This window comes from Camponotus floridanus, unplaced genomic scaffold (assembly GCF_003227725.1).
Source record: "Camponotus floridanus strain SB8 unplaced genomic scaffold, Cflo_v7.5 scaffold37, whole genome shotgun sequence".
Taxonomy (NCBI): Eukaryota; Metazoa; Arthropoda; class Insecta; order Hymenoptera; family Formicidae; genus Camponotus; species Camponotus floridanus.
Genome location: NW_020229514.1, coordinates 289,922 through 308,776, shown reverse-complemented (window position 1 = coordinate 308,776; position 18,855 = coordinate 289,922). Strand labels below are relative to the sequence as shown.

The following is an 18,855-nucleotide window of genomic DNA, read 5'->3' as shown; positions in this document are numbered from 1 at the left end:
GAAACCGATCCAATTATCCGTTACGCCCCGGAGCGCGAGCTGCCGCGTGAGCGAGCGACCGCTTTTATCGCCTCGAATCTGCGGCCCCGCGACACCGCATCGACCTATTTGCCGGTTGACGATGAGCCCCCGGGTTGCAGGCGTTCGCCCTTTTCCATACCGCGCGCGGACGTGATTTGTCGAATGGTTTACCCCGGGATTCGTGGCAAATCGTAGGTTCGGGTTCGATGAACCGGATCGCTGTTTACGAACCGCTGTTCGCCGCCGCTCTCTCTTTCTCTCTCGATCCCAGTCGAGTCGACGAGGGGGCAGCTTCCGCCGACTTTATCGCCGATGGCACGCGAGAAGGGGAGCAGCAAAAGTGAGAACAGGCCAACGGAAGGGAAAAAGTAACTGATCGAAAGGATGAAAAAGAAAGCGGGACAGAGAGAGAGAGAGAGAAAAAGGGAGAAAAAAGCAAACAAGCGAAAAAGGCAAAGTTAAGAATGGTCGGTAGGCGACGGCTCGCGCGCGCGCGAGAAAGAGAGCGTAAAACAGAGTAAGACGGATGAGTCGAAGGTGTGAGAGCGTCGGGCCGAGCGACACGGAGTAAGGGCGTGAGGGTGAAAGATAAGGTCGAGAGGTAGTAGCGCGAGAAAGGAAGCGAGCGCGATAGATGCGAGGGAAAAGAAGTAGAAGTGGATGGAGGAGAACAGCGGGAGTCGAAGGGGAGAGAGCATCGAGGGACCAAAGTACGCGCAACGACCAACTCGTCGGGAAAGCCGGCAGGAAGGATGGATCAAGGGGGAATAAAAGAGTAAGACACACGGGAAGGGGACACCCAGGGGGTGCTAGCGACCAGCAGGAGGAGGAGAGCCTCGAGAAAGGGGGAAATAAAAGCGCACCGAGCGTGAAAGTAATCTCGTGACGCTAAAGCGCCCGCGAACGCGACGAGCTATAACCGCTGCCCGTGATTCCCATCGACGTCCTTGCGATATAGCGGTAGTTAGGTAGAGTCCTTCGACGTGGAAGACCCGCTTTTCATAGTCGAGATCCCCTTCGTCTTTTCCTTCTCGATGCGAAGCGTTTCTTCTAATTAAAGCTCAAGTTTAACAATTTAGTTCAATAATTATCTTTATCTTTTCAGCAATCATTTTCTACAACTATATAAAACTGGCCTTTTTATGATTAAACGGTTAATCTCGCGGAAACTAAGAATATTTACAATTACCGAGAATTAAATTGTTTGTATCGCTTATCGCAATCGTGATACAGTCGCGAAAGTAGTAATAAAAATTAAGAGGCCAACGGCGATGCTAATTCCATGTTGCGCTCTTTAAGCGTTAAGGGATTAATTAAACCTCGATCGCGGAGGTGCGATTCCCCCTTCGGAAAGAAACACGGTGAACAATGTAATTTCCGTTATCATTAAACGTAAGAATGAATACAAGAGGACCGGAAAAACCGCGTCAAGTGAGAGAGAGGCGAATGCTAGAGAACCGGAGAGAAACCAACAACAAGAAAGGAAAAGGACAAACCGATCCGGCCGAAAAATAAAGAACAAAAGTGCGGGAGAAAGAGAGAGTAGCAGAGGTGGAGGATCGCTCGAGAAAAGATACAAAAACAGAGAAAAATGGCGAAACGTCGAGGGGGAGAGGGGTGGGAACTGTGGGAAGAAGGATAAAGGGATCAGGAAGAGGAAGGAGATGCGCGAGAAAAACACGTAGTCGAGCGGGATAGAAAGACTAACAAAAGGGCGACATAGCAGGGAGCGGGGAAGAAGGGAGAAAGAGTTGGGTGAGAGGAAAACGCGGGAAAACGAGAAAAAAAGGAGGAGCGCGCGGAGCTGCTGGAAAAACGCGGAGAGGAAAAGCCGAGAGGCGAAGAGCGAAACGTACCCGCGACGAGGAACGATTCGGTGACAGAGAGAACGTCGAGGAATACAAAAGGACACGCGGGTAAACGAATTAATTACATCCCGCGGCGATGCGACCTGACAGCGGGAGGGACGGGAAAGTGGAAATAGCTAGGTATAAATGTGTGCGAAACGTCACTTGGAACAATGGCATCCGATGTCGATAATACGCGTGCAATCCCGGCGATAAGCAAAATCGGCGGGGGATCGGTTAGAGCGATAACCGTCAACAGGTAATCACACGAGTCGTCAATAACGATGATTAAATGAAGCGTACGCGTATATAATTTCCGTGCGCGGTAATAAAACCAGCATTTAGAGCCGCATTAAACGCAAACGGATATCTCTTTCTATCTCTCTCTCGCGATGCAAATTAGGGCTGATAAATCGCGGGCTACCTTGGTATTGTTACGTTGTTATTATAATGCTGATGGCGTAAACAGCAACATTCGCGCAATATGCGCATCGACAGCGCCGGATCTCGCGCGTCTCTTCGTAGGGGAAAATAATTTTTCGTTCGCTTGTTATTTCGACGGGTACAAAGTGTGAGAAAACGAAAGAGGAGGAAATGGAATAAAATATTGTCTTGGCAAACTGGGTTATTTGAAATAAGTGACTCTACGAATATATAATGTGTGATATTACAGTGGAATATCTATCGTCGTCGTCTCGTTTTTAATAATCCAACCTTTATTTTGTCAATTCCGAGCCAGCGGGATAATTCTTTTTTAATGCGGAAACCTGCATCGTTATCCTGCATAATGTATATTAATGATCTTGTAACGAGTATAATAAGTACTAATGGATCTTTAATAAGCTCCGGTTAAGTGGGTGATAACGCTTTTACATTTCCTCCTCGCTACAACTCAACGTCGCGTGGGCGCGACGTCGACCTAATCTGCCGTAAAAGGGAAAATTCTCCGGTAAACGAACGGTCGATCAAACGTCGAGAGCAGATTAAACGACCGCGGAGGATGCGGAGGGGATATTAAAAAATGTGGCCAACAAAATGAATCATGTCGCGAGCGATACCGAGCGCGTAACACGGTGCGGCCGCCCTACGGTAGCTCGTAAAATCGCGCGCGGAAGACAAATCGACGACGGGGGATAGGGTAGGGCAAAAGGGAAAAGGGCGAAGCGAGCGGAAAAGAGAGACAAATTGGAAAAGCCCGGGGAAAGGAACGAGTTAGCGGAAGGGCAGGAGGAAAGAGGGGCATGTCGGAAGCGATCGGGGAACAATGAGGAAGGAGAGTCCGAGTTCAAAGCCAGGAAACCGTGCGTCGGAAAGCGTCGAGAGGACGGGAAGAGAATGGGCAAGAGTAGAGGAGCGAGAAAATAATTGAGGACGAGGAAAAGAGAGACAAAGGAGAGAGCGAGGGAGGAAAGGACGCTCTTTTCGAGGGACAGTGCGAAATAAGCGCGTGGTAAACGAGCGAGCGGAACACCTCGATGCGAAGAGGGAAAACGCGCGCGAGGAAGAGAAAGAGAGAGAGAGATCTATTTATTATTCCGGAGCGCGCGAGCCTCGTCAGGACTGAGATACGGCGAAACGGGGCGCGATATAAAAATAACAAGGAAGACAAAAGCGTATACGGAGACCGACGCGAGAAGTCGTGGTTTTTCTTATTTACGATTTCTTTGCCGAGCAACCCAAATTTTATATCTTTTTTTTGTCTCGCGACAAGAATATCGAAGCATCGATAATTCGTCAATTATGCATACGAAGAGAAAGAGAATAATCAATTAATTATTAATCTCATGTTTCACAATTTTGAAACAATTTGATATTAAATAAGATCGGTAATATTTATACGTTTCGTTCTCCTCAGTTTTAAAAAGAAGACTTATGAAAAATAAATATAAAATCTCAATATACTCTCTCTCTCTCTCTCTCTCCCTTCTAAAATTATGAGCTCTATTCTAATAATTCTGAAAATTTATTTAAACACTTTTTGTCACTGCAAAATAGTTAAGTACTAAATGTGAATTCTTTTTTATTTGTCTCGCATCGCTATTTTCGACTAATCTAAAATGAAACAAATATACGAAAGAGATGTATGAGAATATTTTCGCGTCACCAGGGGAAACGCTTTGGTGATATTCATGAATCGATCAAAACTAGAATAACACGAGAGGGAGTAGAAACGACGGCGATACATGAAGCCACGGAATGAGACACGCCGAAATGCGGAAAGTCAGTTTGCTTGAATGAAGGAAGAAATGGAGTTCCGAAAGGGGGGGAGAGGGAGGGAAATAACGAGTGCCGCACCGGCGGTACCGCGGATATATGATTCATTCGGTGGCGCGTTACGAATGATAACTCATGCATATTGAACGGGACGACGGGGGGCCGGATTGTGTTCCGTGAGTCAGTCGACGGTGGTACACTCGTCGCGACGACTGCCGTTGGCAATCAACGAGGAGGACTACGAGGACTAGGACGAGGATAGCGAGCGGTGATAAGGGGGCGGTTAGCGACGGTCGATGGCGTTTGTAGCTGTACAGGGTGACGATGACGATGTAACTCGAGCTCTCGATGAACGAGAGCGTGAGGGGGAGAGCGCCAGCCCTCTTATCATCAGCGAAAACCCTTTTGGCCCGCGAAGAGAGAGAATCGGTGCGCGCTTCCGACTCGGCGACGCCGTTAATTAGGTCGACGACGTAGGCGAGCGAACGAGTAATGAACAAAAACCAATTTCAACTTAGCTCCCCACGAAATTTCGACCCGGAAGCGCCGCTTCTCCGCTCGCTGAATGATAATATTTGGTTGCGCGCTCTCGTCTCGCCCTTTCTCTCCCTCTCTATTTCCATCCCTCCGCTGCGCTTCTCTTTCGTCCTTTTCGGTAATTTCTTGGTTCTCGCCGCTGCAGCTGCCGCTGCGGAAGCTACCCCCGCTGCTGATGTATAGGATACACGGAGGAATGAATCCGACGCGTGAATAAACGCCTTCGAATTTTCCGCGGCTAACTTTGTTGCACCACCGTCTTCCGCTTCGAATTTTGAGCGAGTTTCCCTCCTTGTCACCACCGTCGTCGTCGTCGTCGTCGTCGGCATAAGAAATCGTTCTCTTCGCTGACACGAATCTGAATTTCGGTAGCTCGTACAAGGATGCGAGTGATATGAGAATCATTTTTCTCTCGAAAATATCTTTCCAAGTTATCAAAGCCATCTTATCATAAATTTATTTGTCGATAAATACATAACGATTTTTCAAACATGTAAAATCAATGCGAATATATGGGATTATGATGGAGTATCGTGGGAGGAATTTTAAGGTACTTTTCCCTTCCTAAAAAAATCGTGACAACTTCTTTTATTAAAAATATCTCTTTTGTCGCGTGTCAAATATTTTTGGGCACTTCTACGAAAATATTTTCATAAGGATCCATGTTTTTTTGCAATGTTTCGGAAAGATTCTCGATGAAAAATGTCGCGCACCTCGATCCTTCTCCAAAAAACGGGGTCGGTGCAAATAAATATCGCGTACGGTATTTTTTTTATCTCGTTTCTCTCACCTGTCGTTGAAATTTCACCCTGCGCCAACTCTTGCCGAGAGCCCGCGAATGATAATATTTTCGACGAGCATTCGTGCCGGGTTTTCCCAATGAGTTTAGCGAGTAACTTTGAGTTTCTCGATAATAACAGAATATATGAGGGGTGAGAAAGGGAGACCGTCCTCTCTTTCGAACAATGCACCCGGCATACATAAATAACCGGGGAACATTTTTTTCTCCGCTATTTACCCGGGCATGGTTTATTCTGCACCTCTGAAAATTTCGGGAAACTTTCCCGGTGCAAACTTGGAGTCGCTCATCTTTTTTCCCCCCCCTTTCAAGTAAGCCCATGGACAAAAATCAGTTAATATTTTGCCGCGTATTCACGTCGCGTACTCAGTCACGCTAGAGAAGCTTACGGTTTATCCGTTAAAAAATAACGTGTACGGCGATATTTCATCGAAGCTCTGGGAGTTTGACGAGGGCATGAGATGGAAAGAGGGAGACAGAGAGAGAGAGAGAGAGAGAAAGGGAGGCAAAGGAGAGGGGGAATTTTTCAAAACGTGAGTTTTAAACCTACGAGGCTCAACAATACGATTGTTTCGCGAAGAAAATTGCTTTTTTTTCACAATTTCGCGTTCGACCATCGAGCGAGAATATCTTCGTTTTAGAGAGATCGTCGGTTCCACGATTTAAAATTAGAAAAGTTTATTCGACGAGATGAAATAATTGACAATCAATGATGCCGTAACGAAGATGCATCTCTATATGAAAAAATAAATAAATCGCTTACTTTAGATAGATACATGTGCGACATGAAATGAAAACAAATTTTTCAAAAACATCCTTCGTTATTTTTATAGTACATTTTTAAATAAATACTGAAATTTGATTTTTTTCGCCTTGTGTATGTGTATGTATTGTTTGTATGTATTATTTTTTTCTCCTTGTTCGAAAATAGCCGATTTGATTACAGTGAAATCGGTATGAAAGAGGAATAAAAATGCAATACAAATAGTGTTGCTTGTTGATCGAGTGTATACATAATTCAGCCCGTCTTTTGCGGCGTATAAAGCATTCATTTCATAATTAATAAGCACTATGAGCCAGCCATAGTAAGCTTCTCAATAAAAGTCTTTAGTTCCGTGACGTCTTTAATTAAGTCGATGACGACCACGACTATAGGAAAGCGAAGGAGGAACGATGTTTTTCGCGATACTTTTTCACCCGACCCGTTACTATAATGAATCCAACCATGATCCCATATTAATTGACGGCTCGCTGCGACACGACGTTCGCGCAGAAGGAAGATAAAAAGCCGAGGCGGGATCGTAAAGATCAAGTGGCGGTCGTGCAGGCGGAAAAAAGAAGGGAAAGAAATCAAGAAGAGAGTGGGAAAAAACACAAGAAAACTACGTGCTCCTTTATGCGAGGAGAGGTTGCGCCTTTTAATTCTACGTAGATTTTCGCGCTCGAGAGTGAGAGAAGCCGCATAAAGGTTGGGAAAAGAGGGAAAAACATTGAGAGAAAAAGGAGCAGAGAAGCGAGACGGAGAAGAGAACACGGTGCATTCAAGACGATGGGGTCCTTTATGAGAATGCGTGCGGACGCAATTGCCGCGGTCTAATACCGCGTAATTCCTCTCGCGGTTATTTACGGTGATTAATAAAGGAGAGCCGTCAGGAAAACGGAGCCGGAATTAGCGCAAAGTGCGCCGCGTCTGACGCGACGCGAGCCCGGCACGAGATTGCGATCAGATTCAGCGTTTTATGATGCTCGACGTTATATTCAGAAGGATTCTGCCGTGGAAAATGACTCGCTTACGCGCGCGCTTTACGTTATATACCTGAGGAATGAAAAAGCCCGTAGGAGTAAGCGAATATTTTCATCTAAATTGATTTTGAGCTGTAGAAGATAAAATTCGAATCTTTACAAAATTATATCATTTTAAGACGAATGAAAATTCTATTCGTACATTAAGAATTTACATAGACTGCGACGTTGAAATAATGGACGATTCCTCGGGAGTTGAAAATTGATCGTGACACATGTTGATCTCGACTCGCGCTACTTCGGGGATATAAACACGGAAAGAGGTTGACAGGCAATATCGCGCGATGCAGGAGGATCGCACAAAAGCACCTGGCAAGGAGATTCGAGAATCCGGCTCTCGCGCAACTCGCTGAGTCGGGCGCAAGACGATTAGAGAAGGAATACGAAAAATTGGAAGGACGGCGATGTCGGAAGGAGAGGAAATTCTTTGAAGGTACGAGAACGATATCCATATTGTAAGTCGCCTCGAGCCCTCCCGCCCTCGCCGTAAACCCCGCTCGCGAATGTGGGTATTGATATCCCCGCGAGAGTTTTGAAGAGAAAAGAAATAGCGCGGCGAGAGAAGCGGTCCGAGAGAGGCGGTCTACAAAAATAAAAGTGCCTTTTCATGTCAGAGTGCGAGAATAAAAGATGTCCCGTTTCCTTCCGCGGGAATAGTCCGGCATTGGATATCGTTGTGCAGCAGCTCTCCGGAACCTTGTAACATCGCAGGAAGAAGGGAACGGGGAGTTGGAGGAGAAGTAGAAACGTGTATAGAGACATTGTTAAGGTGCATCGCGATGAATTGGAACGTCGACAATGACGCTACGTTTGTCAAAAACAAAGAAAAGATGAGACAGCTACTGTGCAACAAAGCCGGGACTGAAAATCATCGATCTAGTTCATTGAAATATATGAACCGTCTAGGATCACCGGTCAATCACAAGCGCTATAGCGAAATAAGAAAAATGTAGCTTTTTTTTCAAGGATTCGCTCGTAGTGACAGGAAAACGCATAATTCTTTCCAGAAATACTTGATAAAAGAAAGAGAGAGAGAGAGAGAGAGTAATACTTAAAAAGTAACATTTTATAAATACTATCTCCTCTTCACAATATAAGGTAATGTTCCATAAATGTAAAATGGAAACTGTCTCCGTTGCGCTCTTTAAAGTTGGAGAAGCTACGGAATCCGCTGTCGCGGGAACGAAAAGAGACTGCAAGATTGAGGCGGTCATGCCGGTACATTAATTCCTAATACCCGACAGAGAACGTTGGCGTAAGGAGCGTTAAAAAAAAGAAGGGAAGAAGCGGACAGAGAGGAGAAGACGAAGAGGAAGAAGAAGAAGAAGACGAAGAGGAGGAGGAAGAAAAAGAAACTATGGCGGAAAGGTCAAACGGTCCTTAAGAGCGCCCTTTCGACGTGCTCCGAACGTCTGGCGACGCAACGCAGATTTAATACCCCGTAATTCTCTCTCTCTCCACGGTTACGTAAGGCGATTAAAAGAGGGATATAGAGAAAGTGTGCACGGTGAAATGGCCGTCGTCGAGCGGGAATGGTGAACCGGAAAGCAGGGGGATGGTCAATGGAAAATTACATAAAATGCGATCCCCTTCGCGAGCAGAAGCGCCCGCGCGAATTCCGATTGATTTAACCGCGAACGGTCACATTAATTCTGCGCGCTGCGTAAGACGTGGAAAAATCGAGGATAATAGGGAGGAGAGGATCAGAGGTGACCCCGCGCGGACAGCGAAAAGGTAATTTGATGAAATATCGCGGCCTTCGGGCGCCGCCCGCCGCCGGCAGACGACGCGAAAAGTCGCATTAATTTAAGGGCGCGATTGTAATGTCGGCGCAAAGGAGAGAAGATTATTCCAACTTTGCCGCGATCTATAGAAGCGACGGTATAGGTATTCGGCTCCGCACGCCTCTTCCCTTCCCTTTATTTTAACGCTCATGATGATTGTGACATCTGTCATCTGGCGTTTCTAACATTGGCGGGAAAAAGATTAAATGAATTTCGCCGCCGCGATTATTAATATTCGCTTACTATGACGCGGAGCTTGCGCTCGTATGAAGTTGTCTAGATTATCGTTATTCTTATCCGTTACAAATTATTCTCCTTTTCATTCGATTCTTTCTCTCTTTCTTTCTTGCACTTTTTTTTTATAATCTATTTTCATCAATTTTTAAACAAGCTTTTTATCTTCATTCTTCTTACTCGCGTTGCATAAAGTGATTTCGCTCAATCTTTAAGCTCTCCGGCTTGCTTTTTCAGCAAGATAAACGCATTCATATTTAAAGGATAATTGAAAGGATAATCTCATCAATATTTTTTATGAAAACTTTCATTTATGGTATTTTTTCTTATTTTTAGAGCGAAACAAAACTGTCTCGTTTTCACGAATTAAAAATTCAGCCGTTTTATCGTAGAATATTACGGCAAAATCGTCGTCAGCGTTCTCGAGTCGCAACTAAAATTTTATCAACTTTACAGTCGACGATCAGCGTAAAAGGAAAACAGATTAAAATTTTTCGAAATATTCGACCGACGTTTCGCTACTTTTGCTATTGCAAAACATTCATCATCATAGACGCCGTATTCGTCGTATATTGCACAACATATAACTGTGTCACTTAGCAATGACCCGAATTGAAGAACGATGAAATTATTACTCGTATCTCTTTCGAATGCGAAACGTGTAAAATGTCGTGGGATTTAAAACGTCACGCGATAATCAAAATTTCTCTCGTTACCGACCCTCCTCGTTAAGATACGGTATCCTGCAACCATTTTTTAACGCTACTCTCTCTTTCGCTCGCTCGCGTTAATTTTGCAACGAGCTTTAAGACGAACATACACTGGTCATAAATAAAGCGTCGGAACGCTGCGCCGTGTATCTGGAATTTCGGAAGAGAAAGAGAGAGAGAGAGAGATCGGGAGGAGAGGAAGGAAGAGAAGAGGGTTGATGCACACTCGGGGGAGGGCAATTCTGGGGTTGTCGAGCACTACCATCAGTCTCTCGCCTTGAAGTATTCCTGTCTTCGAGTGCATCTCTCCACGCGAGCAGTCGTAATTCAGTTACGCTTGCCTGTAATTGTTGTATACTCGGAGGACTCAATTTTCGAAACCCGCAGCCGCGTCAGACATTTACCGTTAAAACGCGTCGCTTAATTTGTCGTGTTGTACCGTTCGCAGCATTGCGTCACGTCGTTAAGACCAACAAGTACCCAATAACACTTACAAATACCTTGGAATAAAATTATGCCAAGTTCAAGACATCTGTTACGTAAGGATATTATAAGATTTATTTTATATTTTATGAGAAAGAGATATTAAAAATTTCATAACGCACACGTACAGCACACGGATCTCTCCGTGTATTACTTCAATTTGTAATAATTGCATCTTTTATTTTTATACAAGGGAAATAAATTTCTTTTATTTTAATACAAGGGAAATAAATTTGCGCAAGGATAATTAAATTATCACAGAGACACTAACAACATTTCTATCACGGAATTTTTAATTAACGTCGCTGTTGCCAACTGTGAATGATATAATGGCGGTTATTGCTACAGACTATGTCGATAAAGCTGCTGAACCGTGCGCTTCTAAATATTATTCTACTTGATTCGGTGGTTTATTTCGACTAATGCATGGTGAAATAAATCGATATCGATACGTCGTATAAAAAATAAAAAATGGATTCAAAAATGAATCGATTTATCTGCGTGCATCTGTTTTAATAAATTCGTGAATGGCAAATAAAAATCTCATTCGCGCATCGCGAACAAATGTTAAGTAAAATTTCATTCGTCACTCGCGTATTAATAACTTCGATTTATATAAAATAAAATGGAGAGTCTCTCTGTCCTCGTTTTAATCGGACGAAAATAAGATAAAAATTTAGTCGAACAAGAGTGTCGAACATGTACCATTACAAAAATTTGTCGAATCTCTCGCGAATTTTATGAATTTTTTAGATTCCCAGCCGAGAGCGACGAGAGGAGAATGTGCGGTGGCTGGTATCGGAGTTTGGATACGGTCGTCATAACCGCGATCCTCGATAATAGGGTTAAATCGGCGGAAATTTATGGCTGGTCCCTCTGTATACGCGATTCATGTTCCGTAAAAAAAACGGCAAAAAAGAGGAAAAAAAACGACAAATCGACGTAAACCGGCGGCGAGCGCACGATCAAATTCATTATGTTCGCATATTTTGTGCAGCGAGAGGCCAGAATGTGCCGAAAGTTTACGTTAAATTAAGCAGCCGTTGCTACGCGGCCTTATTGCGGAATGCGTTCACATGGGAAGGACGAAATCGCTCGGTATCGGGTCGTTAAAAGGCAATTTGTTAAAGCGGTCCTTTCATAGGGTTGCCGTAACACGCGAAGGCATTTTCCTTCCCTTTATCCCCCGAAAAAAAAAAAGGAACACTCGGGGAAGGCGAAGAAAGGTGTTCAACGTCGCGAAAGTTACGTGATGCAAAACCCTAAATGTCCTCTACGTATCGCGCTGCACATCGGCATGCTTAAGGACAATTTCCTGCAACATTTCTTGTATGTATTTCTTTATCCTCACACAATGTCACGCTAGGATATTTTTTAGAGAGAGAAACTCGAGAGTGACGTTTGCGATTTAATGCGACAACTGCATAATATGGCGTAAAATAGATGTGTCTCCTGGAAATTGACGATCTCCTTTTAGAGATAATTTAATAATTCGGGTAAAATGACAGATGAAAATTATTCATTTAAAAATATCTACTCTAGTGAGATATTATTAACATTTAATTCGAGAATTATATCGCGATAGAATATTAAACGGTATTACATTGAAATCGTGTTTAAGCAAAATCCTAATATAATTTATATAAGAGCTAAAAAAGAGAACGAGAGAGAAAGAGAGAGAGAACACTATACGTATTTGTGTAGGCGCGTGAGCACTCGTATTTTATATTAAATCAAGGCCGTCCCGCAATGGTTGGAAAAAAATGACGAATCGTAGCCCGTATTCCGGATATTAAAGGCCGGGGCTTCATCGCAGCTCCGGCAGTTTTATAATAAAATAACAGGCACAGGGGACATTTATTAAGGAAGTTGTTCGACGTCTCTCGCGACGCTGCAAGGCATTCACGTGAAAAAACTATGATACGGATAAGCAAACTCGATAGATTTTTATACCAACCATTCCATCGCTATAATTGTTTTTTTTTTAAATATAAACAAATAAATATTGTGAAAATACGTAAATGAAAATCAAATTTCATATTTATTTAAAAATTTATAAAGCAATGGAATGTTTAATATAATACATATATATATATATTTTTTTTTTTTAATTTTTATATGTAATGTATATAAATAATAAAATATATCGAAAATTATCCATTTTTATAGAGAAATGTAAGTATATATTTTCCAGAAATATTTTTATCGATAATTATTTCCGTAAAAAAATAAATACCGATATTACGACTATATAGATTATAGTATAACAATTTGCCATGTTTACAAAAACAAAAATGGAGCATATATTTATTTGCAATAAATTTCTTTACGGAACAAATTATTTATAAAAACACTCCGGATATTCGATATGAAAGTTATCCGTCACTACTGGAAGTGAAAAATTGAATTCCGCAAAAGAGAAGCTCTGGGATATGGAGCATAATGCAATCAATTATGTTTACGACCGGAATAGATTTCTGCCAACGAAAAACCAATAATATCATTAGCCCAACGATACTCGATTTCTGTTTAACGCGAAAATATCATTCCAGACAATTGCGTTAACTTTGACGCCGCAAATTAACGATTCAACTATTGTTCAGCTTTATTTTTGGAATAAAATATGTCGGTCAAAATATCTCGAAGCGCGCTACGTGACTCAATTCTTGATTTATTAATACTTTTTAAACATTAAACATATTCTAAATATATGTGTGTATGTATATATATCGTACACTCACATTTCTTTCTGATATGATAATAATATCTCCAATTCCATCTCCTTTATAAAATCTTGTTTTCACAAATCTGATCTATGTCGGGACTTTGCGATAACGTAGCTTTTGCGGATAATTTAGCGTAAAAGTGTCAAATGGAGCGCATCGCCACCGGCCGAAAAGAAAATGATATCGATATAATTTAATGGAGGTTCCTGATATATAACATGTGCCTTTTATATAAATACGATATAAATAAAGCGCATAAAACTTCTTTTGACTCCTACAATTTTATCGCTACGAATGATCTCTATTAATGTCTTCAAAATTCAAATGTACAATGAAGAGAAATTTGTAGATTGTGGGTGAAATTAAAAGTCTTTTCAATTTGCATATTATTAAACGAAGAGAAAGGCTTCCTCCGACTCTTTATTAGTTAAATTTTAGCTTCGATTCGCCTAATTCAATTTAATAGAGTTCTTAGTTCTGGAAATGCTCTTGGTTTTTCCTAACGCGCTATCGTCCTACTTGCACGTAAGAAAATATGGCCATCCCGCCGGAAGCTACATAAGCCAGTTTCCTTCGTCTACGCGATTCGCGAACGTAACGAAGCGCAGGAATTATTTCTTATCCCTGTCGTTCCAGAAATTGCACGACGCGGTCACGGGCGTCGGGAGAGGCGCCCCCGGAGTTTCTCCGGTTTTCCATAGATCCCGGGAGAAAAAGTCCGGCCTCGAGAAATATCGCTTTATTATACTTTTCATAGAACTCTTGTTACCAAGGCGGAAAATGTTACCGTGCACTATTAGCGAAATAATTGAGATAATCATCCAGAAAAGCAAAGAAAAGTTGAAAAAAATTCGCGACGACGCTCATGGTTCGCGTTTTATTTCTCCCTTTCTGCCACCTGCGCTTATCCATCCCTTGTGCTTATCCCCTGTGCTTGTCCACCGTAAAGGCAACAATCAAAAGTACATTTTCACTTAACCCCAGTTGTATTGAAAGTTTTAAGGCGCTTTAAAGCGGTTTCGCGTTTCTTCGTATATATTTCGTCATATATAGATGTTTTCCGTTAAAATTTGTAGAGCTTGACTCTCGGAGTCTTGTGTGTCGAATAGAGAGTTAAAAAGAACTTTGTCGCTTTTACTTTCTTCAATTATAATAAAACCTTGTACGAGGCTTCACTAATGGGGTTATTCACTCCCATCAAATTCAGGCAAGATTTGAACGAGCATGTTCTTTCACACATATTACTGGGAGAAGACACACTGCTCGCAGATATAATGCTTTAATGCGCGGGTAGGTTCGTTATCCCTCATGCCACTCTCGAGAGTGCATATGAACGCATTTGAAAAGGATACTTTCGCTATTTCGGAGTGCACTATAACGAGATTCCATTATATTCATACTATTCGCAAGGTCGGACTTACAACGATGACATATGATTCGATTAATTTAATTCCACAGATTGAAAAAAAAATATTGATTCTTTGAAAAGAGAAATTACAATAAATTACAGATTTTTCTGATAGCTTCAATAATTGTTTGTTGTTTCCATTTTTACTGTCTCTCCAATCTTTATCTTTTTCTATTTTAAAAATACATTATTAATTGTTGACCGATATTTTTCCACAATATTTTCTCTGTATGAGAGAATAATGTCATATTTTTCGCGTAAAAGAAAATTTCAAATAAAACAATTTAGCTCGCTGAGAGAAACGACACTATTATTCGAATAAATATTTGATTCGTCTTCGCGAACAAGTACGATCAAGAAATTAATACTTTGTTTATAAACGTTATGGCTGTCGTCGTCGTTCGCAACCACCTGTTTATCTGGCGTTATCGTCATCATCCTCTTCTTCTCGAGTTCCGTCGACGCGTTTGCCGCAGATTCCCTATCTTCTTCTTCTTCTTCTTCTTCTTCTCTCTCTCTCTCTCTTTTCCTAAAGTATATACGGTATATTCTATGGATTACATACTATTCACGCAGAATATTTCTTTGGGAAAGAGAGACACGACACGTATCGCGCGCGTCTTCGCCCAGCTTCTCCCGCGGCTCCTTTGATCTTCTCTCCCTCTTGGAGTGATGTCATTCGGACGTCGCGTATCTCGCAAAAGGGGATCGCGATCTTCCCGTCGCGCGCATGGGCTTTGTCGTTTATTCGTCGGAAACGCGTCTCGAGCGATTCGTCGTGAATTTTTGAACGAAACATTTGTGAGAGAGTTGATCCAAACAGCAATGTTACTGCTATATACGAATACACTTCCATTTTCCGAAATTTTCTATTTCAAGATAACGTAAGCATCCAGAAAAATGATACATAGAAATATGAGCTATAAAATTTTATATTTTATTCCTTTATACATATCATACGTTTTTTTATTACTTTATTTGTTTCAATTTAATGTGTTTTATTACTGTGAATTTTTTAAATTTAATTGCATTAGATTTTGAAAATTATTTTGACACATAGCGCATTCACACATATAACTGTTAAGTTTAGTGCATCTGTATATATTTCTAAAGTTGAGGAATAAATTTATCGTTAATTATTTAAATGAATTATAGAAATTTTTAAAAATTAATGTAGAAACTTAATAAAAAATTATATATATACTAATTTATTTAAAATTCAGAAAAAAAATATATTAGAATATGTTGCACCGGATAATCTTCACTCTTAATTTATCTCGTTTTATTTTCAATTACTAACTGTTATTACTCCTCCACGTAGTTTTCTCAATTATATCCCTAAATGTTCTAAAAATACGAAAATGCCGCTACTCCAATTATTCTTGTCTAATTTGCTTAAGCAAGATTTCTCACGTGTGCTGAAAGTCTCGTCCGCTTGCGTAAATACACACTTTTACTTTTCTCTAATCTACCTGTGTTATACCTGTGTTTGCAGTAACAAACGGTCTGAGGATGCTGCAGCTGATAGTGCCCAAGCACGTGGTGCTCGGAGATACTATACGCCTCGAGTGCAACTTTAATCTGGACAAAGAGAAGCTGTATTCGGTCAAGTGGTACAAGGACGGCAACGAGTTCTACCGATACGTACCCGAGGAAAAACCACCTGCTATGTCCTTCAATCTTCCCGGGGTTACGGCGATCGTAAGGCTATACTTCCTCTCGTCTCTCGCGCTTAAGTTTCGATAAAGAAATCCCGGGGTGAGAGGGGGGAAAGAGGGAAGGGGAAAGGAAGGAAGCAAAGTAAGTCCGTAACTTGTAGGGTCTACCTTTCGAGAGAAGACGACCTTAATAATATTAAAATAGATCTTACAAACGAAGACTTTCCTCGACACTCGCATTTTGCGGTATTTTGCGAAACGAAACTGAAGAGGTCAGTTGCAACAACAACGTAAATTCAGTAGTTTGTACAAGTTCTACTTTGCGACCGCACCTTCCCGTTTACACAGCCACGAGACTTCCCTCGTTCTTGTCCCAAATCTTTATACAGTTTCCGCGTTTTCTCGCCCAACGTGCGGACGATGGTCGATCCTAACGGATTTTACATCGCGTCTTAAAGGCGAACGGATGTGATTGAAGAATCCCGGGAAAGATTCTGCGAACTGTTCGGTATTTTCATTTTGCGCTTTCGCTCGAAACCTCAGTGCTGCGCGTCTCGGATAAAGAAGTTTCCGTGAGAATTGTACCACGATTGATCCATTTTCTCTCACGTACAAACTCGAGATTCTTGGAGACGAAACGTCTCGATCGCGAGGTCAACCAAAATCCAAGACTCTCGACAAAACGGTAAAACCATATCTCGTCTCTGCCACCATATTTGTATCTTTTAAAAATAAATCGCGCGTTGTGCTCGCTCGGATGTTTTTCCAATTGGAAAACAAATAGAAAGGTAAAACGCGTGGACTACTAGCTCGAGAATACATCCGAGTTATCGACAACTGAAATTCGATACATGTGTACACGTAACAGGAGCGATGGAGACGGTAATAAAAATAGATGCGGGTTTGGTAGTAATAGAGAGTAAAAGAGAGAGACAGAGAGAGAAAAAAAAAGAGAGAGATCGATAAGCGGCGCATTTTCAAAATTCTATTTTGAAATTTCCACTAGAAAAATAAAAACATCCATGCGTACCGCGCCATATTCATGAAAAAAATCACCCTTTCCTTATTTAAGTAAAATAGGTATCGCACAGTATACGGAGGAGATAGAAATTTCCATTTTCGACACTCGTGATCAAAATGGCTTTTCATTCATGTCAAGACGTCAGATTAATGCCTGCATTACGCGCGCAAGCAGCGGATAAACAAAGGCGGGGCGACCGCGCGATCTCTCCGTCATAATGAGCCTTAATATTAACATTAATCACCGGTCGCGAGATTGGCGCTTGCGAGCGCCCTTAGAAATTATCGGCCTCTAGCCGTGGCGGTCGTTATCGTTGTTTATAATTACATCGATTAGTATAATGAATCGTGAAATGCGCCGTGCTCCTGCCGCTCGCGGAGATGAAAATTGCGGGGATGCCGACGACGGGATGACCCCCGGGCTCCGCGTTCTTCGCGAAACTAATTTAACATGAGGCGGAAAGGGGGAGGGAGGGTACTGTTGTTCGTTAAGCTCGCGTCGTCGTCACGGGCGCGTCTGAAATTGCCTTTCGTCGTCGTCGTCATCGTCGTTGTCAACGTCGCCGCAAAAGATAACGCATTACAAATTGATCCCTAGAGGAAGACTCGCTACCCCCTCCCCCATAGCCGAGCCGCGCGTCCTCCCTCTTCTGGGCTAATGATATTTCCAATAATTTCAATTCCTCGTCGACTATATCACTCGCTCGGCTTTCCGCACCATTGAGTGATGCGAAAAAATTCTGCTCTTCTCGGCGACGCGAAAACTTTCGGAAAAGAACGCGAGGTGTATAGGATCGAGCGATGATAATTCACCAATGGGGAAATTGTTGGAGAGTAGCTCGTTTCGCGCGAAAGACGAATATACAGTATTAGACAAAATAAATCATACACCTTTCAACAAATTGAATTTGTTAGTATAACTATTCTTTTAACAAGCAAGTAGATTATTAGATATAGGAAAGCATTTCAAAGTATTTAAATAAAGAAAATAGGAAATAATAAAAATTGTGCTCAATTATTTTGTAAAAAATTGATTATTCAATATTGTTACATTTTGCCCTGGACAAAATAAATCATACACTTTTAGAAATAATAGTTAACAAATAAATAAAGTTAATTCTAATGGTGATTATTTCGACTAATGTCTTTAAGTATTCAGGATCAATTTCCTTCTGGAGTGTTGCATAGGACGATGTCTTGTCACTTACGTTCGTTTTATTCACGTTCACGTCCAAATAAGACCACAAAGTTTCAATTGGATTAAATCTTATGATTGTGGCAGCCATTCGACCAGTTTTATCTTATTAGATTTGAAAAATGCAGTGGTTTTCTTCGTCTTATGCTTAGGTAGGGTCATTATCTTGCTGGAAAATAAAGTTGTTTTCTAAATCCAATTTCAAAAGAGATTCTTTCAAATTCTCGCACAATACATCAATATATCCTTCTGCCATCATGATGCTTTCAATTCGAGCCAAAATACCGATTTCGGACCATGTAAAGCATTCCCATATCATAATATTACCGCCTTCATATTTTGCAGTCTTTTGAATAAAACCGATTCGAGTTTGCCAAGAAGTACGCGAATATGTCTCTAGACTTTTGCAAAAAAGG

The 18,855-nt window shown here is 41.7% G+C and overlaps 1 protein-coding gene across 3 annotated transcripts in view; it reads left to right on the top strand.

The window, feature by feature from the left end:
• Positions 1–18,855, top strand: part of LOC105258775 — a 150,142-nt gene that overhangs the window by 124,404 nt on the left and 6,883 nt on the right. For all 3 annotated transcript variants that reach the window (XM_025411065.1, XM_025411064.1, XM_020029843.2), the window contains one exon: positions 16,062–16,267. In XM_025411065.1, coding sequence (XP_025266850.1) covers positions 16,062–16,267 — 206 coding nt within the window. The remainder of the gene's footprint in view (positions 1–16,061; positions 16,268–18,855) is intronic.